The 24,751-nt window shown below is 50.4% G+C and overlaps 2 protein-coding genes across 2 annotated transcripts; both read right to left on the bottom strand.

The window, feature by feature from the left end:
- Positions 1-3,627: 3,627 nt before the first annotated feature.
- Positions 3,628-4,554, bottom strand: LOC311202171 (olfactory receptor 14A16-like; the record flags this gene model as incomplete). Its single annotated transcript, XM_084276711.1, has 1 exon — positions 3,628-4,554. The coding sequence occupies one exon, from the start codon at positions 4,552-4,554 to the stop codon at positions 3,628-3,630; it is 927 nt and encodes a 308-aa protein (XP_084132837.1).
- A 9,439-nt stretch (positions 4,555-13,993) lies between these two features.
- LOC311202172 (olfactory receptor 14A16-like) lies at positions 13,994-14,920 on the bottom strand (the record flags this gene model as incomplete). Its single annotated transcript, XM_084276712.1, has 1 exon — positions 13,994-14,920. The coding sequence occupies one exon, from the start codon at positions 14,918-14,920 to the stop codon at positions 13,994-13,996; it is 927 nt and encodes a 308-aa protein (XP_084132838.1).
- Positions 14,921-24,751: the final 9,831 nt, after the last annotated feature.

Here is a 24,751-nt window from a genome sequence, read left to right on the forward strand (position 1 = left end):
AAAGATCCCATCGTGTTTTAGATGGGATGGGTTGGAATTTACAGTAGATCCCACAGTAACAGATAAAAGTGCCAGTACATGAGCAAAGGAGAAAATAGTCCCTTGGTGGCAATGCAAGTAGAGATATAATTGTAGTGCAGTAATTCAAGCAATCCAACCTGAACCCCCCCATTGGCAGCAGCTTTAAAATGTGGCTGTTTATGTCGAGGACTGAAAAACACTTTAAATGTAACAACCTATTGGAAAGTTAGCTGCTGGAGCTTGATTCCCAGTCCTGCATATTTAATTTGAGCAACAAGTGATGGTACTTGGACATCTCATCTACCAATAGATGGAAAACTCAAACAAATTACTTTGGGACAACCCACATTATGCCCGATTTGGAAAAAATCTCCCTCTAAAGGAGGTCAAGAAAAATTACATTCGCTACAAGTGAAAAGATCAATGTTAGATGAAGATGATTGGAATGAGCCAGAAGCTGGAGTAAAAGTTGGTTGGGCACTAGAATCTCTTCTAAATCCCATGGCATCATACAGAAATAGGGCATGGTTATACCGATTGACTGGACAAGTCAAACATCTGGCCAATGTAACATGTAAGGATTCAGACAAATAAATGTACAGTTACAAGCCACATCAGGAAGGGCCATACAGAGTAGACTGGCACTAGATATGCTGTTGTTGAAGTAACATGGAGTATGTGGATTTTTGAGAGACAAAATAGATCATTGTTGTATAAACATCCCAAATGTAGCTGAAGATGTAGAACATGACCGGGAATTGTTAGGTAAAATTGAAGGAGAAACACATAAAATAAAAGATGTGTCAGAAAGTTGGATAGATAAAATTTTTAAAGGCTTGGGGCTGAATCTGAGTTCTGGGGTAAAGTCATTAACTGAAACTTTATTCATTTTAACTGTGACATTCGTTGTGCTTGGTTTGGCGTATTATTGTTTGAAAAGTGAATTAGGTCAAAAACCAGAATGGATTCAAAAGAATTAAAAAGTACTATGGAGACAAATGATGAACAAATAGAGAATCCACCAGCATATGACAATTTGGCTTTCGATAATTCGACTGTGTGAAAAATAAGGTGTGAAAGTATTGAGAATGATCATCAATACTTTGAAAGGGGGGAAATGTTATAAATTAAACAATTGATTTTGATTTAGTCTAAGATATGATTTTGATTCTAAGAAAAAATAATAGTTATGAGAATATACAGCATGTTCAGACTTTTAGGAACAAGATGTTGTGTGCCCTTAGCACTATGGAAAATCGCCATGGACTCTGCATTAAAACAGTGGGTACTGGTTATGGACCTTGAGCTAAAACAATAGATGCCAGAAGAAACTGGCTATGGCTACGAAAGATCAGCTGGAGATGAAATGAGCAAGCACAAGGATGGGGTTCACTTGCGGACACAGTGAGGAAGACGATCGACGGCCACCAGAGGACCCCGCTCAACATAACTATGCATGTGGGGAGGACATTATGTATGATAATGATTTCCAGGAAATAACATGAATATGTTAATCATTACCCTCCCCTCTATGTATTTAAAACAATCAGCACAGCTAACCAATGATTTTTATAGAATAAGAATACAGATAAAGTGAAGCAATCAAAAGCCAATCATTGGAAAGGTCAAGCTAAGAAGTGAGCATGATGGGCAATGATTTTTGCTAAGAATTGAATAAATGTGTTGTGCTTTGTACCTTTGGGTGAACAGGTCTTTGGTGGAGCCATCCCCTGTGTTCCCCAGCGCTGGAATAAAAAGAAATGCCTGCTTCTCTGCTCTGTGTAGATGGTTCTTCACGATTGTGACCACTAACAAAAGCAGGACACCTGCTCAGCAGCTCAGATCCACACAAGTCAATGGCTCTGGATGGGTTACACCCCGAGGGCAATGAGGGAGCTGGCAGAAGTGCTCCCCAAGCCACTTTCCCTAATTTACCAGCTGTCCTGGCTGACAGGGGTGGTTCTGGCTGACTGGAAGCTGGCACATGTGACACCCATCTGCAAGATGTGCCAGAGGGAGGATCCAGGGAACTACAAGCCTTTTAGCCTGACCTCAGTGCTGGGGAAGGGGATTGAACAAATCATCTTGTGTACCATCATGTAACACATGCAGGAGACTCCGGCCATCAGGCCCAGTCAGCATGGGTTTAAGAAAGGCAGATTGTGCTCAAGGAAACTGATCTCCTACTATGACAAGGTGACCTGCTTAGTGGAGGAGGGGAAGGCTGTGGATGTGATCTACCTGGACTTCAGTGAAGCCTTCAACACTGTGTCCCACAGCATCCTGCAGGAGAAACGAGCCACTCATGGATTAGATTGGTATACTCTGTGCTGGGTTAGAAGCTGGCTGAAGGCCAGAGAGTTGTGGTGAACAGAGCTGAATCCAGCTGGTGGCAGGTAACCCTGCTGTAAGGCAGAGAGGCTCTGCAGAGAGACTTGGCCTGGCTGGATTGATGGGCAGAGGACAGTTTTAAGGAGTTCAACAATGCCAAATGCACTTTGGTCACAATAACCCCAGGCAATGCTACAGGCCTGTGGCAGAGAGGCTGGAGAGCTGCCTGGAGGAAAAGGATCTGGGGGTGTTAGTGGACAGCCAGCTGAACATCAGCCAGCACTGTGCCCAGGTGGCCAAGAAGGCCAACAGCATCCTGGCCTGTATAAGGAGTAGTGTGACTAGCAGGAGTAGGGCAGTTATAGTTCTGTTGTCCTCAGCTCTGGTGAGGCTTCACCTCGAGTACCGTGTCCAGTTTTGGGCCCCTCAGTGCAAGAAGGACGTTGAGATGCTGGGCCGTGTCCAGAGAAGAGCGACAAATCTCTAGAAGTATTGGAGCACAAGACCTGTAAGGATCAGCTGAGGGAACTGGGGCTTTTTAGTGTTAAGAAAAGGAGGCTGAGCAGAGACCTTATCGCTCTCTACAACTACCTGCAAGGAGGGTGTAGGGTGTTGGGGTTCAGTTTCTTATCTCAATAGACAGGGATGGGATAAGAAAAAATGGTGTCAGATTACACCAGGGGAGATTTTGGTTAGATATAAGGAAGAAATTCTTTACTGAAAGGGTAGTCAAGTATTGGAAGAGGCTGCCCAGGGAAGTGGTGGACTCACCATCCCTAGAGGTATTTAAATGGTGTGTAGATGTTGTGCTTGAGGACATGGTCTAGAGGTGGACTAGACAAGGTTAGGCTGTAGTTGTGGACTCGACTATGTTAAAGATCTCTACCAACATAAGTGGTTCTATGATTCTATGGTAGACTTCCAGGAAATTCTGGTTCTGTCATGGGGGGAAAGCATTGCCATTTCAGACAAGTAGACAAGTGATTCAGCCAATGAAAATGTTCTAATAATTTTTTTAGACATATCAGGAGAAAAGTAAAGAAAAAACTGTGCACCCTTCCAGGCACACATGATGCAAAGAGAGCACAGCTCGATATCACAAAGTGGCTGCGTCACAAAAGACCAGGGGGTACTACATTAGGAATGGGATGAACATGCACCATGTCATTACAGCACAGAGAAAACAGAAGGAAACAAACCCTTCAAAATGCAGCTGATCCTAACGTGAGTTACATGGCCAGTGACAGCAGAAACAGATGAGCAGTTCGTCACTGCTTAGCAACATCCAGTCCTCAGTTTCCACATGGCATCCTTGAGCTCCTGGTTCCTCAAGCTGTAGATGAGGGGGTTCACTGATGGTGGAAAAACCGAGTACAGAAATGACACTACAAGGTCCAGAAATAGGGAGGAGATGGAGGGGGGCTTCAGGTAGGCAAAAAGAACAGTGCTGAGAAACAGGGAGACCACGGCGAGGTGAGGGAGGCAGGTGGAAAAGGCTTTGTGCCGTCCCTGCTCTGAGGGGATCCTCAGCACAGCCCTGAAGATCTGCACATAGGACACCACAATGAACACAAAACAGCCAAAATCTAAACAAGCACTGACCACAATGAGTCCAATTTCCCTGAGGTAGGCATCTGAGCAGGAGAGCTTGAGGATCTGGGGGATTTCACAGAAGAACTGGTCAATGACATTGCCCTTGCAGAGGGGCAGTGAAAATGTACAGGATGTGTGCAGCACAGCACTGAGAAACCCACCAGCCCAGGCAGCTGCTGCCATGTGGACACAAGCTCTGCTGCCCAGGAGGGTCCCGTAGTGCAGGGGGTGGCAGATGGCAACGTAGCGGTCATAGGCCATGACTGTGAGAATATAGTACTCTGTGAAGATCAAAAATACAAAGAAAAAGAGTTGAGCCGCACACCCTGTGTAGGAAATGGCCCTGGTGTCCCACAAGGAATTGGACATGGATTTGGGAATGGTGGTAGAGATATAGGCAAGGTCAGTAATAGAGAGGTTGAGGAGAAAGAAGTACATGGGGGTGTGGAGGTGGTGGTCACAGGCTATGGTGATGATGATGAGGCCATTGCCCAGGAGAGCAGCCAGGTAGATGCCCAGGAAGAGGCAGAAGTGCAAGAGCTGCAGCTCCCGTGTGTCTGCAAAGGCCAGGAGGAGGAACTGGCTGATGGAGCTGCTGCTGTTGGACATCTGCTGCCATCAAGTGTGGAGACCTGTCCAAGGAGGAAAAGGCACAATGAGAAATTAGGGAACTGTTCTTTGAGGAAAACCTCTTCCAATTCACATTGTCTTTCTACATTCAGGAAGACTTTTGTCAGGTCCCTTTTGAGAGGTCTGCTTTGTGCTGGCTTGAGCGTGTCACTGCTGGGAGGAGGGGTGGCTGTGGGGTCTTGAGAACTCAATCCTGCCTTGCAGCAGTAAGTGAATAGAAGGATGGTGTGATCTCAGACTAAATCCCCTGTTGATAGCAATGAGCTTTTCAGCACTGTCACTCCAATTTCACCCAAGGGCAGAAGAGATATTTGGAGCTTTGTTTTTCTTCCTGCCTGTACCTGAGGAGAGTTTTTCTGTCAGAACTGCCTGACATTGCTGCTGCAGTGCCAGTAAAACCTTTCCCTGAGTGCAGAGTGTGGAGACCTGCTCTGTCCATCAGGCCTGCTCTCAGGTGCCCTGTGCTGGACACTCTGCTGCCTGAAGCTGTCACTCTACCTGCTTCTTTTTGCCTATTTCCCCTCCAGCTCTGTACTCACACACCTCATCCAACCTGCCCTGTACTCAGCTCTGCTCTGCAGACTCCTCCTGGCATCAGGACACTGCCCAGGGGAACCTGTGTGTGTCCAGGGCTCAGGAGATGCTCTGACAAGTCCTAATGACCAATGAGTTTGCACCTGGAGTGGAAAATGTATCCCTGGTGTTCTTAAAAAGTCTCTGGGAAGTTCCCTGGGATCAACTGCAGCTGGTAGCAAACCTATCCTACACAGCACACTTAGACAGCAGAAGGACCCTACACTGTCCTTCCATGGGTCACACTTGCCACCCACAGCTTCTTTCTGCAGCGGTGCTGATGGAAGCCCAGCAGGCAGGCTGAGTGCTGACCCTGGCAGCAGCAGAGTCCTTGCCCCAGCACACACCCCCAGGGTGCATGGACCCTGCTCTCAAGGACAGCCCTGAGCACCCATCAAACATGCCCAGGAGAAGACAGCTGTTCTGCCCTGTCCCTCTGATGGGGCACAAGGGCATCCCTTCCAGGCAGCACCTTCTGGTCCTATAGAGAACCTGTCCTCCTGACAGACCCCACACACTGCCCCATGTTCCAGCTTTAGGAGATCCCTCCAGGAACAGAACCTGCATTGCCCTGCACCCACAGACATACCAGGCAGAGACTGTGCAGATTTCTCCTCCAGTGACCTCTCAGCGTCTGTCAGCTCTCTCAGCATCACAGGTCTCCCCTTGTTGCCTACAGGCAGTGTCCCCAGCCCTGTGTGCTTGGCAGAGGAGGTGCTCCTGGGCACAGCTGTCTCTCTGCAGCTCTGCTGGGATGCCATGAGCTCCCTTCATCCCTGAAGCCTGGCCCAGGTCATCAAGAGAAGACCAGTTCTTGTAGGCTCCCTGCTGGTGTCTCAGGCTTCATGGGGATTGTTCCATGATCTCATCTCTGACATTCTCAGGATATCCCTGCCCAGGGGCTGGGGGTCAGCATTGGCATTGCTGCTTCATCAGACCAAGCCAGGGTGTCCTCAGCCATCAGAGCTGCCTGCACTGTGCCTGTGTTTGTCCTCATGGCCTCCAGTTGTCTGCTCTAACGAGCCCATGGGGAGGCTTTGTCAGGAATGGCTCCCAGTGGGGCCTGTTAGTGCTTCAAGGTACTTTGGGCATTATTCCTGACTTGAACTTCTTGAGAGGTTTCTTCACTCTCATCTTGGTATCTGAGGTCTGGGGATTCAGCAGAAAAGACACCATGGGGATCATTAACATCCAGAAAGCCCTTACAAGCATGGCTCTTCAACTAAGTTTCATTAAAGAGCTCAAAACTCCTACAACTACTTGGATTTTAGTTGGGTCCTTAGTGATACAGGTTTCAAAGGAATTTCCCATGGAGGACCTTTTTCCAGTCACAGGTATTTTCTGTCATGGCTCCGTTGATAGAAGAAGTGACAGCAGCATTCTGTGATGGATATGGGTCTGCTAAGGAGATTTGGACAGGCAGGAAAAGCAGTCTTTTGAGATCCAACCCTGTTTGGATATCCTTGCTCTTCCCCAAGCCCAGCAGTTCCCTCACTGGCCTCCTGGGACTCCCAACACTTTTCCTGGCATCATCTGTGCTGACAGGCACAGACAGATTTCTCTGACAACAAACAGCAGTTAAACATGACACAGTTTAATAACCATGAAATCTCTCTCCTCAGCTGCCTGCTACGGCCAAGCAGCATGTGAAGGGGGTCAGCTTTCAGAGGAGATTCTCTCCCAGAACAGTTTTATTCAGATACATAGAAAGGTCAGTTATTGTTGCAGTCTGGCGTAGCTGGGTGCTGGGAGGGGATGGGGGCTGCAGAGATGGCTCCTGCAAGAAGCAGCTAGAAGTTCTCTGCAGGCCCTGCAGAGCAAACATTGGTTGATTCAAGGGCAGAGTAACTGCTGACCAAGGCCGAGCCCATCAGTGATGGTCACAGCGCCTCTGGGAATCACATTTAGGAAAACATGAACACAAGAAGCTGCCTTTTTCCACCAGAGAAGGGAGTGAGAAGATGTAACAAGCTGTGCAGACACCAAGACTGGGAAGAGGAGGGAGGATGCCCAATGTGCCAGAGTGAAAGATGCCCCTGCAGCCTGGGGAGAAACCCATGGTGGAGTGGGTGTCCCACCGCAGCCCATGGAAAAAGCCCAGACCCCACCTGCAGCCTGTGGAGAGGCCCCACGCTGGATGGAGCAGGTGGAGACACACAGGAGATGCTGTGACCCACGTTGGAGCCAGCCCCTGCCAGCACTGGTGGCTCATGGAGAGAGACAGAGACACAGAGATGAGCAAGGGAGAGATTTGTGCCAGAGCAGTTTTGCTGGGGGGAGGCTGGTGACCCCGTGGAGGACTGGGACTGAGAGACACTGTGACTGGTGACTGCACCCATAGCAGTGACCCACGGTGGGGCAGCTGGGGAAGAGCTGAAGTCCTCTGGGAAAGGACTCACCTTGGAGAAGGTCGTGGAGGACTGTCTGCCCTGGGTGGGACCCCACAGTGCAGCAGGGGGAGGGTGTGAGGAATGAATGACCCCCCCTGGCCAAGAAGGAAACCAACTTGCAAGGGACTGACCGAAGCCCCCATCTCCCAGTCCCTGCCCCTCCCATGCCACAATGGGGGGGAAGAAGGCAGCAAAATCCTGACTACACTGAAGTCTGCAAGAAGGGAGGGGTGGGGGGAAGGTGCTCTAAGATCTGGTCCCGTTGTTTTAAGATCTGGTCACGCTTCTCATTATCCAACTCTGGTGTCACTGGGTGTGCAGTGCAGTGTAAGAAACCAGAGAGTTTTCTGTCCTTCACTCTGTTGAGTCTGTTTTGCCCATGTTGTTCATTACAGGATGATCTCTCCCTGTCCTTATCTTGACTCCTAAGCCTCTTGATATCTATTTTCTCCCCTGTCCAAATAAAAAGGGGAGGGATAGACCGACTTTGGTGGGTGTCTGGCCTCCAGCCAGGGCTAAACCACCACACCCACACAAGCCATATGCCTCTCTCAGCATCAAAGCTAATCCAGCACCAATGAAACCACAATGTCATGCACAAGTAAGGTGCACACTCCTGGCCTGTCCACCACTCAGGCCAAGGTGATACCACAGCATCTACCACTGACATGTCCCCATTCCTGGCTTGTCAGGTATTTTGGCACCACTGACATCACAAGGACATTCACAAGATATCTGTCAGTTCCTGGCCAATCATACATCCAGCTACCAGTAGCCTCAGAAGGACCTGTACTGTCCATAACCCTGGTCCTAGACTCAGGCTAGAGATACTTCCTCAGAACCCACACAGCCTCTTGGTCTTTTCCCTGCCTATCAACTATTCAGGAAGTAATGATACTCTCTACACAAGTTTTGGGCTTTTTCTGACCTATCAGCTACTTGGGAACCACTGACATCACAACACAGTCCATCTGCCTTCTCTTGTCCTGTCCGCTGTTCTGGAATCAGTGACCTCACAACAACCTTCACTGTCCACAGCCTGCTCCAGATCTGTCAGTATGGCCTCACAAGCACGTATTTCCCTATTGGCCAAGGACACATTGTTGAGATATTCAGTTCCCACTGACCTCACAAGCATCTACCCAATCCATGAGGCTACTCTCCACATGCTTGAAGTATTCCATCTCAGACTTCTCAGGGCTCATTCTGCAGCCTGTTTAGGTGGGGGACCCGGATGGCTTTATCTTTGTGTTTCCTGTCACCTTTAAACATTTATTCTTCATTAAATTAAACCTTATTGAAGCAGGTTTGATCCATTGCATACCTAAGTGTCCTGGTTTCAGCTAGGATGGAGTTAATTTCTTTTCTTATAGTTGATGGAATGCTGTGTTTAGGAATTAGGATGAGAGCAGTGCTGAGAGCACCCTGATGTTTCCAGTTGTTGCCAAGTAATCAAGGACTTTTCAGTTGTTCACATTTCCCTACTAATGAGAAAGGATGGGACGCAGCCAGGAAAGGTGACCCGAAGTGGCCAAAGGGGGTATTCCATACCCATTCTGTCATGCTCAGCACAAAAGCAGGGGCTGGTTGGAGGAAGCAGCTCCAGGACGTGCAGTTTTAGGGACAGTCCAGTTTTCGGGATGGCTCTGGGCTGGTTCCCTGGGAGGGAACATCTAAGCCTGGGCTATAAAGGACAGTGAAGATGTTACGCCTGGGGTAACTGCTACCAAATTCCACGGTGTTCAAAATTCTTCTGTTTCAAGGAAATCCACAGGATGAGCTGGTCCAGCTGAGCCTTGTCTCTTTTGGGAAACTTGGGCTGGTGACCTGTGTAATTGTGGGTTCCCACTCACCAGTCGGAAACCAGTTAATTGAGTTACAAATTTATTTTTATTAATTTAGCAGGCAGAGCAGCGCTGGGCAGCTGGAGAGTCTCAGCTCTACCAACAGCGCGCACGGTCCCCGTCCGAGTTAAGGTTTTTATAGTCTTCTAGTTCCAGGTCCCAATTGTCCCACTGAGACTTCGTTTAGTTTCCCGCGCGTGCGCCAGTTGTTGGTAGGGGCTCGTCTTCTACCTGCTGGTGGTCAATGGGATGAAGTCGCTTGTCTTCCTCACATGTTGACCCCTCTCCCGTATTTGGTCATCTTTAACAGCAAGCTCATTCATTGGCTACTTGATTTCTGTGGTTTCTACTTCTAAGTGACCTATAACTCAGTTCTATGCTTCGTTAGCAACTTACAATATACGTTACACAATCACTCTCACAAAATCAGAATGTTACGGCCTGTTTCAAGGTACATGCGGTTTACTGAACAAAGGCTCATCTATCACACCCATTTTCCCAGTCCCTGCCCCTCCCTGTGCCACAATGGGGGGAAGAAGGGAGAGAAATCCTGACTGTAGTGAAGTCTGCTAAGAAGATAGGGGTGGGGGTAGGGGCTTTAAGATCTTGTTGCACTTCTCATTACCTGAGTCTCAAGTCACTGGGTGTGCAGTCTTAAATTAGAGAGTTTTTTGTCCTTTATTCTGTGTTGAGTCTCTTCTGCCCATGACACTGATGATCTCTCCCTGCCCTTATCTCAACTCCTGAGCCTCTCAATATCTCTTTTCTCCCCTGTCCAACAAAAAAGGGGAGTGATAGACCGACTTTGATGGGCATCTGGCCTCAAGCCAGGGCTAAACCACCCCAGGTATTTCATCTCATTTCTCATTTCTGTGACAAAACAACATCACCTGAAATATAGTAGGATATTTCAAGGTCCCGTTGTCAGACTGTTTTCACCACTGACCAAGTGATGTTGGGGACACCATTCATGACAATACCGTTTTAATTTATCCCTATTCAGGGGTGTCCCTCCAGATTTACTCCAGTTCTTTAAGATGCAGCCTAAGGGAGAGCAGAGAAAGACTTATTTGGATGAAGAGAAACTTCCCTGCGTTACCAATACAGCGTGTAGGAACAAACCCACGCTGCTGATAGGACGTAGGCAGAGCTTAAGCCAAGCAGAACTCACACTGCTTCCTGAAAAGCCTTGCTTTCCCCCCATTTCTGTCCCTATGAAGTGGAAAACTCTACTTTATCAATACAAAGCCTTCCCCTGGGGCAAGCCTTGAGGTTTCTGTCATCACAGAGCCACTTTCAGTGCTGGTCCCCAGCCCAAAGTTCCCCAAGAGACAAGGCTCAGGAGGACGAGGCCATCTTGTGGATTTCCTGGAAACATCAGAATTTTGCCAGCCATGGAATTGGGGAGCAGCTACCCCAGGAGTATCTTCCTCACTGTCCTTTCTACCCCAGTCTTAGGTGTTCCCTGTCAGGGGTGATGAGTAACATGATTTGGGAGGAGAGGTGAATACGATGGACATGTGCCTGTGCCCCCTTGTTGGGATTTCATCATCTCAGGGTGTCAGCTTTGACAGCCAAGAGAACCAGCTCCCCTGGGCTGCTCTGCAGCCACTGTCACCTCGTCTGTCCGGCTGGTCTCAGCGTTGCTCTGCAGTCGCTGTCACTCCCTGCAGCAGCTCTCCAGCACACGGGACATTTCAAAGATCCAACCAGAGCTCAGGAATTGGGGCAGTTGCCCATCAATGCTGGTTTTCACAGAATCACAGAATCGTAGGTGTTGGAAGGGACCTCCAGAGATCATCGGGTCCAACCCCCCTCCCAAAGCAGGTTCTTTAGCACATATCGCACAGGTCGATGTCCAGATGGGGCTGGAATCTCTCCAGGGAAGGAGACTCCACACCCCCCTGGGCAGCCTGTCCCAGGGCTCCCTCACCCTCACTGGGTAAAAGTTCTTCTGCATATTGTTGCAGAACTTCTTGTGCTCCAGCTTGAAGCTTTTTCCCCTTCTCCTGTCTCCACAGACCATGGAAAAGAGGCTGGTCCTTTCCCCCTGTGTCCCACACTTGAGATATTAATAACCATTAATAAGATCCCCTCTTAGCCTTCTTCTCTCATGGCTGAACAGCCCCAGCTCCTTCAGCCTTTCCTTATAGGGGAGATGCTCCAGTCCTTTCATCATTCTCACAGCCCTTTGCTGGACTCTCTCCAGGAGATCCCTGTCTTGTTTATCCCAGGGAGCCCAGAACTGGACACAGTACTCCAGATGGGGTCTGAGCAGGGCAGAGTACATGGGGAGGATCGCCTCCTTTGACCTGCTGGCAAGGCTCCTTTTGATGCTTATGGCAGAGCAGCAGGTGAAGGCAACACCTCTGGGATCCTTCAAGGTGTCCCTGCAGCTCCAGGGAACCAACTTGGAATGACACTGAAGTCCTCAGTGACATTTCCTCCCTTGGTTGGGGAAAAATCCTTCTGTCCATCAGAGCATAGCTGGACAGGAGAGTCACCTTTCCTTGAGGAGGCAGGACCCCCAGGCAGGGATGGGGACGGGGGTCTTTCCCCTGTGGAGTATAGGGGGTATGACAAGTGACTCGAGACACCTCATTCTTCCCTTTCAGCTCTGGGGCTGGAATTGGATGCAGCTCTGGCCTATGGCTGCCACAGACCCACCAGTGCTGGGATTCCACTTTCTGAGTTCTAGTGGGCACAAAATAGGCACTTTCTGTTTGGGACCTCTTGGTCCCAGCTCCTATGGGAATTACTGGGGCTGGAGGGAAGGTGCCAGGATCCCCTTCCCCATGAGTGAAATTCATCTGATGGAAAGTGTGTGTCAGCCCCGTTTTCCCATACCCAGAACTGAAGACCAGGAAGGACTCTTTGGGAGCCCATGGGAGAGGCTTCTGCTCCTCAGCACACCTGGGAGTTTGAGAGACAAATCCACCATTTTAGATTTCCATGTTATAAATCTCTCCAAACTTCTGTCTTTTCCTTTTGCAACACTTTTCTATACCCAGAGTCAGCAAATGTCCAACAGCAGCTCCATCAGACAGTTCCTCTTCCTGGCCTTTGCAGACACTCCTTGGGAATTTGCAGGACTGGTACCGATAGCAGCAGAATAAATACTCACTTTCCCTTGTACCTGCATTACCCCATGTCTGACTCTGTCCTCTCCCTCATCATTCAGGTGTTTTTACACCTCCTGATGCAAAGGCCATGCCTAAAGACATCTTTTCCTGAGACTGGCTGAATGTATGCACTTCACTTGGCTCACTGGTTTTCAACTCCACTTGCTCTTTGGTTATTCAGCTGCCACTCAGCTCTCTGGTTTATACTCTGTGCTGGGTTAGAAGCTGGCTGAAGGCCAGAGAGTTGTGGTGAACAGAGCTGAATCCAGCTGGTGGCAGGTAACCCTGCTGTAAGGCAGAGAGGCTCTGCAGAGAGACTTGGCCTGGCTGGATTGATGGGCAGAGGACAGTTTTAAGGAGTTCAACAATGCCAAATGCACTTTGGTCACAATAACCCCAGGCAATGCTACAGGCCTGTGGCAGAGAGGCTGGAGAGCTGCCTGGAGGAAAAGGATCTGGGGGTGTTAGTGGACAGCCAGCTGAACATCAGCCAGCACTGTGCCCAGGTGGCCAAGAAGGCCAACAGCATCCTGGCCTGTATAAGGAGTAGTGTGACTAGCAGGAGTAGGGCAGTTATAGTTCTGTTGTCCTCAGCTCTGGTGAGGCTTCACCTCGAGTACCGTGTCCAGTTTTGGGCCCCTCAGTGCAAGAAGGACGTTGAGATGCTGGGCCGTGTCCAGAGAAGAGCGACAAATCTCTAGAAGTATTGGAGCACAAGACCTGTAAGGATCAGCTGAGGGAACTGGGGCTTTTTAGTGTTAAGAAAAGGAGGCTGAGCAGAGACCTTATCGCTCTCTACAACTACCTGCAAGGAGGGTGTAGGGTGTTGGGGTTCAGTTTCTTATCTCAATAGACAGGGATGGGATAAGAAAAAATGGTGTCAGATTACACCAGGGGAGATTTTGGTTAGATATAAGGAAGAAATTCTTTACTGAAAGGGTAGTCAAGTATTGGAAGAGGCTGCCCAGGGAAGTGGTGGACTCACCATCCCTAGAGGTATTTAAATGGTGTGTAGATGTTGTGCTTGAGGACATGGTCTAGAGGTGGACTAGACAAGGTTAGGCTGTAGTTGTGGACTCGACTATGTTAAAGATCTCTACCAACATAAGTGGTTCTATGATTCTATGGTAGACTTCCAGGAAATTCTGGTTCTGTCATGGGGGGAAAGCATTGCCATTTCAGACAAGTAGACAAGTGATTCAGCCAATGAAAATGTTCTAATAATTTTTTTAGACATATCAGGAGAAAAGTAAAGAAAAAACTGTGCACCCTTCCAGGCACACATGATGCAAAGAGAGCACAGCTCGATATCACAAAGTGGCTGCGTCACAAAAGACCAGGGGGTACTACATTAGGAATGGGATGAACATGCACCATGTCATTACAGCACAGAGAAAACAGAAGGAAACAAACCCTTCAAAATACAGCTGATCCTAACGTGAGTTACATGGCCAGTGACAGCAGAAACAGATGAGCAGTTCGTCACTGCTTAGCAACATCCAGTCCTCAGTTTCCACATGGCATCCTTGAGCTCCTGGTTCCTCAAGCTGTAGATGAGGGGGTTCACTGCTGGTGGAAAAACCGAGTACAGAAATGACACTACAAGGTCCAGAAATAGGGAGGAGATGGAGGGGGGCTTCAGGTAGGCAAAAAGAACAGTGCTGAGAAACAGGGAGACCACGGCGAGGTGAGGGAGGCAGGTGGAAAAGGCTTTGTGCCGTCCCTGCTCTGAGGGGATCCTCAGCACAGCCCTGAAGATCTGCACATAGGACACCACAATGAACACAAAACAGCCAAAATCTAAACAAGCACTGACCACAATGAGTCCAATTTCCCTGAGGTAGGCATCTGAGCAGGAGAGCTTGAGGATCTGGGGGATTTCACAGAAGAACTGGTCAATGACATTGCCCTTGCAGAGGGGCAGTGAAAATGTACAGGATGTGTGCAGCACAGCACTGAGAAACCCACCAGCCCAGGCAGCTGCTGCCATGTGGACACAAGCTCTGCTGCCCAGGAGGGTCCCGTAGTGCAGGGGGTGGCAGATGGCAACGTAGCGGTCATAGGCCATGACTGTGAGAATATAGTACTCTGTGAAGATCAAAAATACAAAGAAAAAGAGTTGAGCCGCACACCCTGTGTAGGAAATGGCCCTGGTGTCCCACAAGGAATTGGACATGGATTTGGGAATGGTGGTAGAGATATAGGCAAGGTCAGTAATAGAGAGGTTGAGGAGAAAGAAGTACATGGGGGTGTGGAGGTGGTGGTCACAGGCTATGGTGATGATGATGAGGCCATTGCCCAGGAGAGCAGCCAGGTAGATGCCCAGGAAGAGGCAGAAGTGCAAGAGCTGCAGCTCCCGTGTGTCTGCAAAGGCCAGGAGGAGGAACTGGCTGATGGAGCTGCTGCTGTTGGACATCTGCTGCCATCAAGTGTGGAGACCTGTCCAAGGAGGAAAAGGCACAATGAGAAATTAGGGAACTGTTCTTTGAGGAAAACCTCTTCCAATTCACATTGTCTTTCTACATTCAGAAAGACTTTTGTCAGGTCCCTTTTGAGAGGTCTGCTTTGTGCTGGCTTGAGCGTGTCACTGCTGGGAGGAGGGGTGGCTGTGGGGTCTTGAGAACTCAATCCTGCCTTGCAGCAGTAAGTGAATAGAAGGATGGTGTGATCTCAGACTAAATCCCCTGTTGATAGCAATGAGCTTTTCAGCACTGTCACTCCAATTTCTCCCAGTCCCTGCCCCTCCCATGCCACAATGGGGGGGAAGAAGGCAGCAAAATCCTGACTACACTGAAGTCTGCAAGAAGGGAGGGGTGGGGGGAAGGTGCTCTAAGATCTGGTCCCGTTGTTTTAAGATCTGGTCACGCTTCTCATTATCCAACTCTGGTGTCACTGGGTGTGCAGTGCAGTGTAAGAAACCAGAGAGTTTTCTGTCCTTCACTCTGTTGAGTCTGTTTTGCCCATGTTGTTCATTACAGGATGATCTCTCCCTGTCCTTATCTTGACTCCTAAGCCTCTTGATATCTATTTTCTCCCCTGTCCAAATAAAAAGGGGAGGGATAGACCGACTTTGGTGGGTGTCTGGCCTCCAGCCAGGGCTAAACCACCACACCCACACAAGCCATATGCCTCTCTCAGCATCAAAGCTAATCCAGCACCAATGAAACCACAATGTCATGCACAAGTAAGGTGCACACTCCTGGCCTGTCCACCACTCAGGCCAAGGTGATACCACAGCATCTACCACTGACATGTCCCCATTCCTGGCTTGTCAGGTATTTTGGCACCACTGACATCACAAGGACATTCACAAGATATCTGTCAGTTCCTGGCCAATCATACATCCAGCTACCAGTAGCCTCAGAAGGACCTGTACTGTCCATAACCCTGGTCCTAGACTCAGGCTAGAGATACTTCCTCAGAACCCACACAGCCTCTTGGTCTTTTCCCTGCCTATCAACTATTCAGGAAGTAATGATACTCTCTACACAAGTTTTGGGCTTTTTCTGACCTATCAGCTACTTGGGAACCACTGACATCACAACACAGTCCATCTGCCTTCTCTTGTCCTGTCCGCTGTTCTGGAATCAGTGACCTCACAACAACCTTCACTGTCCACAGCCTGCTCCAGATCTGTCAGTATGGCCTCACAAGCACGTATTTCCCTATTGGCCAAGGACACATTGTTGAGATATTCAGTTCCCACTGACCTCACAAGCATCTACCCAATCCATGAGGCTACTCTCCACATGCTTGAAGTATTCCATCTCAGACTTCTCAGGGCTCATTCTGCAGCCTGTTTAGGTGGGGGACCCGGATGGCTTTATCTTTGTGTTTCCTGTCACCTTTAAACATTTATTCTTCATTAAATTAAACCTTATTGAAGCAGGTTTGATCCATTGCATACCTAAGTGTCCTGGTTTCAGCTAGGATGGAGTTAATTTCTTTTCTTATAGTTGATGGAATGCTGTGTTTAGGAATTAGGATGAGAGCAGTGCTGAGAGCACCCTGATGTTTCCAGTTGTTGCCAAGTAATCAAGGACTTTTCAGTTGTTCACATTTCCCTACTAATGAGAAAGGATGGGACGCAGCCAGGAAAGGTGACCCGAAGTGGCCAAAGGGGGTATTCCATACCCATTCTGTCATGCTCAGCACAAAAGCAGGGGCTGGTTGGAGGAAGCAGCTCCAGGACGTGCAGTTTTAGGGACAGTCCAGTTTTCGGGATGGCTCTGGGCTGGTTCCCTGGGAGGGAACATCTAAGCCTGGGCTATAAAGGACAGTGAAGATGTTACGCCTGGGGTAACTGCTACCAAATTCCACGGTGTTCAAAATTCTTCTGTTTCAAGGAAATCCACAGGATGAGCTGGTCCAGCTGAGCCTTGTCTCTTTTGGGAAACTTGGGCTGGTGACCTGTGTAATTGTGGGTTCCCACTCACCAGTCGGAAACCAGTTAATTGAGTTACAAATTTATTTTTATTAATTTAGCAGGCAGAGCAGCGCTGGGCAGCTGGAGAGTCTCAGCTCTACCAACAGCGCGCACGGTCCCCGTCCGAGTTAAGGTTTTTATAGTCTTCTAGTTCCAGGTCCCAATTGTCCCACTGAGACTTCGTTTAGTTTCCCGCGCGTGCGCCAGTTGTTGGTAGGGGCTCGTCTTCTACCTGCTGGTGGTCAATGGGATGAAGTCGCTTGTCTTCCTCACATGTTGACCCCTCTCCCGTATTTGGTCATCTTTAACAGCAAGCTCATTCATTGGCTACTTGATTTCTGTGGTTTCTACTTCTAAGTGACCTATAACTCAGTTCTATGCTTCGTTAGCAACTTACAATATACGTTACACAATCACTCTCACAAAATCAGAATGTTACGGCCTGTTTCAAGGTACATGCGGTTTACTGAACAAAGGCTCATCTATCACACCCATTTTCCCAGTCCCTGCCCCTCCCTGTGCCACAATGGGGGGAAGAAGGGAGAGAAATCCTGACTGTAGTGAAGTCTGCTAAGAAGATAGGGGTGGGGGTAGGGGCTTTAAGATCTTGTTGCACTTCTCATTACCTGAGTCTCAAGTCACTGGGTGTGCAGTCTTAAATTAGAGAGTTTTTTGTCCTTTATTCTGTGTTGAGTCTCTTCTGCCCATGACACTGATGATCTCTCCCTGCCCTTATCTCAACTCCTGAGCCTCTCAATATCTCTTTTCTCCCCTGTCCAACAAAAAAGGGGAGTGATAGACCGACTTTGATGGGCATCTGGCCTCAAGCCAGGGCTAAACCACCCCAGGTATTTCATCTCATTTCTCATTTCTGTGACAAAACAACATCACCTGAAATATAGTAGGATATTTCAAGGTCCCGTTGTCAGACTGTTTTCACCACTGACCAAGTGATGTTGGGGACACCATTCATGACAATACCGTTTTAATTTATCCCTATTCAGGGGTGTCCCTCCAGATTTACTCCAGTTCTTTAAGATGCAGCCTAAGGGAGAGCAGAGAAAGACTTATTTGGATGAAGAGAAACTTCCCTGCGTTACCAATACAGCGTGTAGGAACAAACCCACGCTGCTGATAGGACGTAGGCAGAGCTTAAGCCAAGCAGAACTCACACTGCTTCCTGAAAAGCCTTGCTTTCCCCCCATTTCTGTCCCTATGAAGTGGAAAACTCTACTTTATCAATACAAAGCCTTCCCCTGGGGCAAGCCTTGAGGTTTCTGTCATCACAGAGCCACTTTCAGTGCTGGTCCCCAGCCCAAAGTTCCCCAAGAGACAAGGCTCAGGAGGACGAGGCCATCTTGTGGATTTCCTGGAAACATCAGAATTTTGCCAGCCATGGAATTGGGGAGCAGCTACCCCAGGAGTATCTTCCTCACTGTCCTTTCTACCCCAGTCTTAGGTGTTCCCTGTCAGGGGTGATGAGTAACATGATTTGGGAGGAGAGGTGAATACGATGGACATGTGCCTGTGCCCCCTTGTTGGGATTTCATCATCTCAGGGTGTCAGCTTTGACAGCCAAGAGAACCAGCTCCCCTGGGCTGCTCTGCAGCCACTGTCACCTCGTCTGTCCGGCTGGTCTCAGCGTTGCTCTGCAGTCGCTGTCACTCCCTGCAGCAGCTCTCCAGCACACGGGACATTTCAAAGATCCAACCAGAGCTCAGGAATTGGGGCAGTTGCCCATCAATGCTGGTTTTCACAGAATCACAGAATCGTAGGTGTTGGAAGGGACCTCCAGAGATCATCGGGTCCAACCCCCCTCCCAAAGCAGGTTCTTTAGCACATATCGCACAGGTCGATGTCCAGATGGGGCTGGAATCTCTCCAGGGAAGGAGACTCCACACCCCCCTGGGCAGCCTGTCCCAGGGCTCCCTCACCCTCACTGGGTAAAAGTTCTTCTGCATATTGTTGCAGAACTTCTTGTGCTCCAGCTTGAAGCTTTTTCCCCTTCTCCTGTCTCCACAGACCATGGAAAAGAGGCTGGTCCTTTCCCCCTGTGTCCCACACTTGAGATATTAATAACCATTAATAAGATCCCCTCTTAGCCTTCTTCTCTCATGGCTGAACAGCCCCAGCTCCTTCAGCCTTTCCTTATAGGGGAGATGCTCCAGTCCTTTCATCATTCTCACAGCCCTTTGCTGGACTCTCTCCAGGAGATCCCTGTCTTGTTTATCCCAGGGAGCCCAGAACTGGACACAGTACTCCAGATGGGGTCTGAGCAGGGCAGAGTACATGGGGAGGATCGCCTCCTTTGACCTGCTGGCAAGGCTCCTTTTGATGCTTATGGCAGAGCAGCAGGTGAAGGCAACACCTCTGGGATCCTTCAAGGTGTCCCTGCAGCTCCAGGGAACCAACTTGGAATGACACTGAAGTCCTCAGTGACATTTCCTCCCTTGGTTGGGGAAAAATCCTTCTGTCCATCAGAGCATAGCTGGACAGGAGAGTCACCTTTCCTTGAGGAGGCAGGACCCCCAGGCAGGGATGGGGACGGGGGTCTTTCCCCTGTGGAGTATAGGGGGTATGACAAGTGACTCGAGACACCTCATTCTTCCCTTTCAGCTCTGGGGCTGGAATTGGATGCAGCTCTGGCCTATGGCTGCCACAGACCCACCAGTGCTGGGATTCCACTTTCTGAGTTCTAGTGGGCACAAAATAGGCACTTTCTGTTTGGGACCTCTTGGTCCCAGCTCCTATGGGAATTACTGGGGCTGGAGGGAAGGTGCCAGGATCCCCTTCCCCATGAGTGAAATTCATCTGATGGAAAGTGTGTGTCAGCCCCGTTTTCCCATACCCAGAACTGAAGACCAGGAAGGACTCTTTGGGAGCCCATGGGAGAGGCTTCTGCTCCTCAGCACACCTGGGAGTTTGAGAGACAAATCCACCATTTTAGATTTCCATGTTATAAATCTCTCCAAACTTCTGTCTTTTCCTTTTGCAACACTTTTCTATACCCAGAGTCAGCAAATGTCCAACAGCAGCTCCATCAGACAGTTCCTCTTCCTGGCCTTTGCAGACACTCCTTGGGAATTTGCAGGACTGGTACCGATAGCAGCAGAATAAATACTCACTTTCCCTTGTACCTGCATTACCCCATGTCTGACTCTGTCCTCTCCCTCATCATTCAGGTGTTTTTACACCTCCTGATGCAAAGGCCATGCCTAAAGACATCTTTTCCTGAGACTGGCTGAATGTATGCACTTCACTTGGCTCACTGGTTTTCAACTCCACTTGCTCTTTGGTTATTCAGCTGCCACTCAGCTCTCTGGTTTATGCTTTGGGCTTCAGAGAGTTGGAAAACATCTCATCATTCAGAACTCTAATGAAATGTTCTGTCAGAAGGTCAGTGTGTTGATAAGTGACCTTTCTATGTGTCTGATTACAACTGTTCAGGGAGAGAATCTCCTCTGAAAGCCGACCCCTTCACACGCTGCTTGGCCATAGCAGGCAGCTGAGGAGAGAGATTTCATGGTTATTAAACTACATCATGTTTAACTGCTGCTTATGCAGCCCCAGGGCTGCAAAGCAAGGACGAGGTGCCTCGAGTCACTTGAGATACTCCCTACACTCCATAAGGGAAAGAGCCCCCTCCCTGTCCCTGCCTGGGGGTCCCGTCTCATGAGGAGACAAGGAAAAGTGATTCTGCTGCCCAGCTCTGGTTTGATCAGGAGAAAGGACTCTGCTGGACAGAAGGATTTCTCCTCAGCCAAGGGAGGGAATGTCAGAGATGAGATCACAGAATGATCCCCATGGGGCCTGAAGGAACCAGAGGGGGCCTAGAAGAACTGGTCTTCTCCTGCTGAGCTGAGCCAGGCTCCTGGGATGGAGGGAGCTCATGGCAACCCGGCAGCACTGCAGAGAGACAGCTCTGCCCAGGAGCAGCTCCTCTGCCAAGCACAAAGGGCTGGGGACACTGCCTGTAGGCACCAAGGGGAGACCTGTGAGGCTGAGAGAGCTGATGGATGCTGAGAGCTCACTGGAGGAGAAATGTCCACAGCCTCTCCCTGGTATGTCTGTGGGTGCAGGGCAATGCAGGTTCTGTTCCTGGAGGGAACTCCTAAAGCTGGGATACGGGACAGGGTGTGGGGTCTGTCAGAACAGGATCATCATTGGACCAGTAAGTGCTGCATAGAAGGGATGCCCTTCTACCTTATCAGTAGGACAGGGCAGGACAGCTGTCTTCTCCTGGGCATGGAGGCAGAGGTGTGAAGCAGCATGTGCACCCAGGGGTGCCCGGGCTGTCCTTGTGAACAGGGTCCCTGCACCCCAAAAACTGTGTGCTGGGGCAGGGACTCTGCTGCCGCCAGGTTCAGCACTCAGCCTGCCTGCTGGGCTTCCAGCAGCATCACCCCAGAGTGTCCAGTGACCCATGGAAGGACAGTGTAGGGTCCTTCTGCTGTCAGTGTGCTGCGTAGGACAGGTTTGCTCCCAGCTCCAGCTGATCCCTGGGAACTTCCCAGAGACTTTTCAAGAACACCAAGGACGCTTTTTCCACTCCAGGTAAAGAGTCTTTACTTTGAATTTTTGGCTCCTGTTTGCTGGGTGGGAAGTGGGAGCTGAGCTTTTCTTGGTCATTAGGACTTGTCAGAGCATCTCCTGAGCCCTGCACACACAGAGGTTCCCTGGGGCTGTGCCCTGATGCCAGGAGGGGTCTGCAGAGCAGAGCTGAGCACAGGCCAGAATGGATGAGTTCTGACAGCACAGAGCAGGAGGTGACATGGGGAAAGAGAAGCAGCTGCAGGGACAGTTCCAGGCAGCAGAGACATTGTCAGGGAGGGAGAAGGAGCTGCTCCCAGAAATGCCCTGGCTGTGGAGATTTGGGACCTCCCTGATATCCCCAGCAGTGTTGACACACAGCTACCCCCTCATTTCTACCACCCAGACTTCCAGGGTTTCAGAGTGAGTTCCTTTCTGTCTGTCTTTCCCTGACTCTCCAGTTATGAGTTAGCCCAGGCTAACTCAGCTCACCAGTGCTGGCTGCTTGGGGAGGTTAACTCTGGACTGGCCTTAACCAGGACACTGGCCTTGAGGCAGCTGGTGTTTGCTCTGCGGGACCTGCAGAGAGCTTCTGGCTGCTCCTTGCAGCAGCCACCCCTGCAGCTCCCCTCTTCTTTACCAGTACCCAGCTCCACAAAGCTACGACAGGCTCTGAGCCCCAAGTCCAACTTGAAGCCCCGACGTACAGGACTCCAGTCTCTCTTCTGAGCCCCAGGACTGGCCCCATGAGCTGGGTTTCAAGCCCCCGACATGCCAGACTTGGGCTCTGCTGTAAGCCTGCACATGTAGGGCCCGTCTCTGCCTCCCATGGGGGTGCCCCGACACTATGGGCCTGATCCCAGCCTCACCACATGCAGCTGCTTCGCCCAGCCTTACCCCATGAAGCACAGGTGAGGTCTCAGCCTGGCCCAAGGCTCCTGGGCCAGGCCTAAGGCAGAGTGGGAGCTGAGCCAGAAGCCCCCGGTGCCCACTCTCAAGGCCCCAGCAGCCTGGAGCTCACACCCTGACACCATTACCATTATTGTGGTCGTCGTGGGGACACCACGTTGGTCCTTGTCCTCCCCTCCTGACCCTGGGCCAGAGCTTGGTGCAGCAGGTTTCTCCCAAAGACCCCTCCCCACAAAGCTTCTCCCCTCCTCCCTGAGAGCGCAGCTCAGAGCAGCCCAGGCCCCTCAGCCCCAGCGCAGCCCACGGCTGCCAGCCCCCAGATCAGACCCAGCGATAGAGGAGCCATGTTTAGTTTATTGGCAGGCTGTGCTGTCCTGGGGCAGGTGGCCCCCACTTCCTGGGGACCGCCTGCCACCTCCCTGTCACAGGTCCATCGACGGCTGGAAGGGTCCTGCGCGGGAGGGTGCGGACGCTGCGCTTACGGTGCCCTCCTCCTGCGCCGCCGCCTCATCCTCTGCTTGCGGGTGCGGCGGCGTAGGACAGAGCGGCCACCTGGGGAAGAGGGAGTCTGTGAGTCCCCTGCCCCGCTCCCTGCTGCGCGGCCGCCCTTCCATCGCCCACTGCCCACAGCCCCAGGACGTCCCACGGCGCCTGGGAACAGGCCCCCGTTTCCATCGCCTACCTCGGCGTCGCCGCCTGCGGCTGGCAGCTGGCTGCCTCCGCCTTCTCCGGCTGAGTGTCTGCCCGGAGCGCCTGGAGCGGGGTCTCTGCCGTCGTCTGCTCCGGCTCCGGCTGCGGCTGTGGCTGCGGCTGCGGCTGCGGCGGTACCTGGCCATGGCTCCTGCTGCCACGGCTGGTCTTGGGCTTCTGGCAGCCCCACGGCCACGATGCCCCGATCTGTAGTAGGGGTGAGTGTGAGGTGTGATGACATCACAGTGTCGAGGGGTGACAGTGCAAGGGGGCAGCCAACCACTTGCCACCTCGTGGGCAATGTCATTTCCTGGTGTTGCCCGGCAGACCAAGAGGAGCCGGCACTGGCCATCAAAATGCCCCCAGCCCCTTGCCCGAGGAGCTGAGGGTCAGCCGGGGGCTGAATTCATTCGAATTTCTAAGAAAAGACAGGGTCATGCACATTATTTCCAGGAAGTCATTCACATTCACTCCTCCCAGATAGAGCACACTCGGGGACACTTAGGGGGTCTTCTGGTGGTCTTCAGCACATGTTCTTTATGGTTTTCTCCATAGTTTCTAAAACTCATTCCTGCACAAACTCATTAATAACCCCTTATAGCTGATAATTGGTCGTTGGTCTCATTTATGACTCCCCTGTCTTCACTCCTTTATCTTCAAGACTGATACACTGTTTGGGTTAAATTCTGTAGCTGCTCTCACAAAAGAGCTCACACGGCTACAGCCATATTCTACTAACATCCAAACCAGATCTATTCTCAAAACACACAAATTTTGCTTATATTAAAGTGATATTAATTAATTGTCTCCTAAGCTACATCTCTATGAATCTACTCAGCATTACTGCATTTCATTGAATCAGTATTTGAGAGGATTCCTTCCACCTTTCAGGTGAGGACATTCCCACTTGTCTGCTCCGATGCTGGGATATGGAGGCCAGTAGCCTGGAATCATCCGACAGGGAGGCCAAGCAGCTGGGATCCCTGGATAAGGAAGGAGGAACTGACAAGGCAACTGGGAAAAAGTCAAAATCTCTTCAGCTTTTGGAGGAGACTCACTTCAAGTGTGAGGGAAAGGCATCCCTTTGGTGAAGATCTTCTACGTCAGCCAATCCAATGGCTTGCCATGGAGAAAGCGATCCAGTACCTGAGACAATGAGCTGTGCCAGAGATGCTTTATTACAACCCCGACAAGGTGCAGTTTCCCACCCATCCTGATGAAGCCCAATGGACCCAAGCCACGGGGTGTAAGGGTGCACAAAGCCACCATCTCTGTACACCAAGTCACTGTCAAGAACAGACTGGAAAGCCAAGCAGCACCAGCATGGAATGAACTGGCAGTCGGACTCCAACAACAGGAAATCAGTCTTGCTCCTTCCCTTGCCTCACCAGTGGAGAAACTGGTCCAGCAACTCCAAAGACAACCTGCCCTACTCCTCACCTCTCCAGAGCAGTATCCCAGCTCCAAGGAGAAGGCATCCCTCTGCTCTAGAGAGAGACTAGAGAAGGTATATGCCACAACTCATGCAGGGTTTGTACCCGTGTGACAACAAACACGCCCCTCCCCAAAACCCCACAACAAATCCCAGGTGAAGAGGAGAGAATGGCGCTTCCAGCCAGCTTGGTCTGGTTTCATCTGGCAGCAAAGCCACTGGCACCCAGGAGGTGCCTTGGTGAAGTTCTCTAGGGCATG

The sequence above is a fragment of the Gallinula chloropus genome (assembly GCF_964237585.1).
Source record: "Gallinula chloropus genome assembly, chromosome: 29".
Taxonomy (NCBI): Eukaryota; Metazoa; Chordata; class Aves; order Gruiformes; family Rallidae; genus Gallinula; species Gallinula chloropus.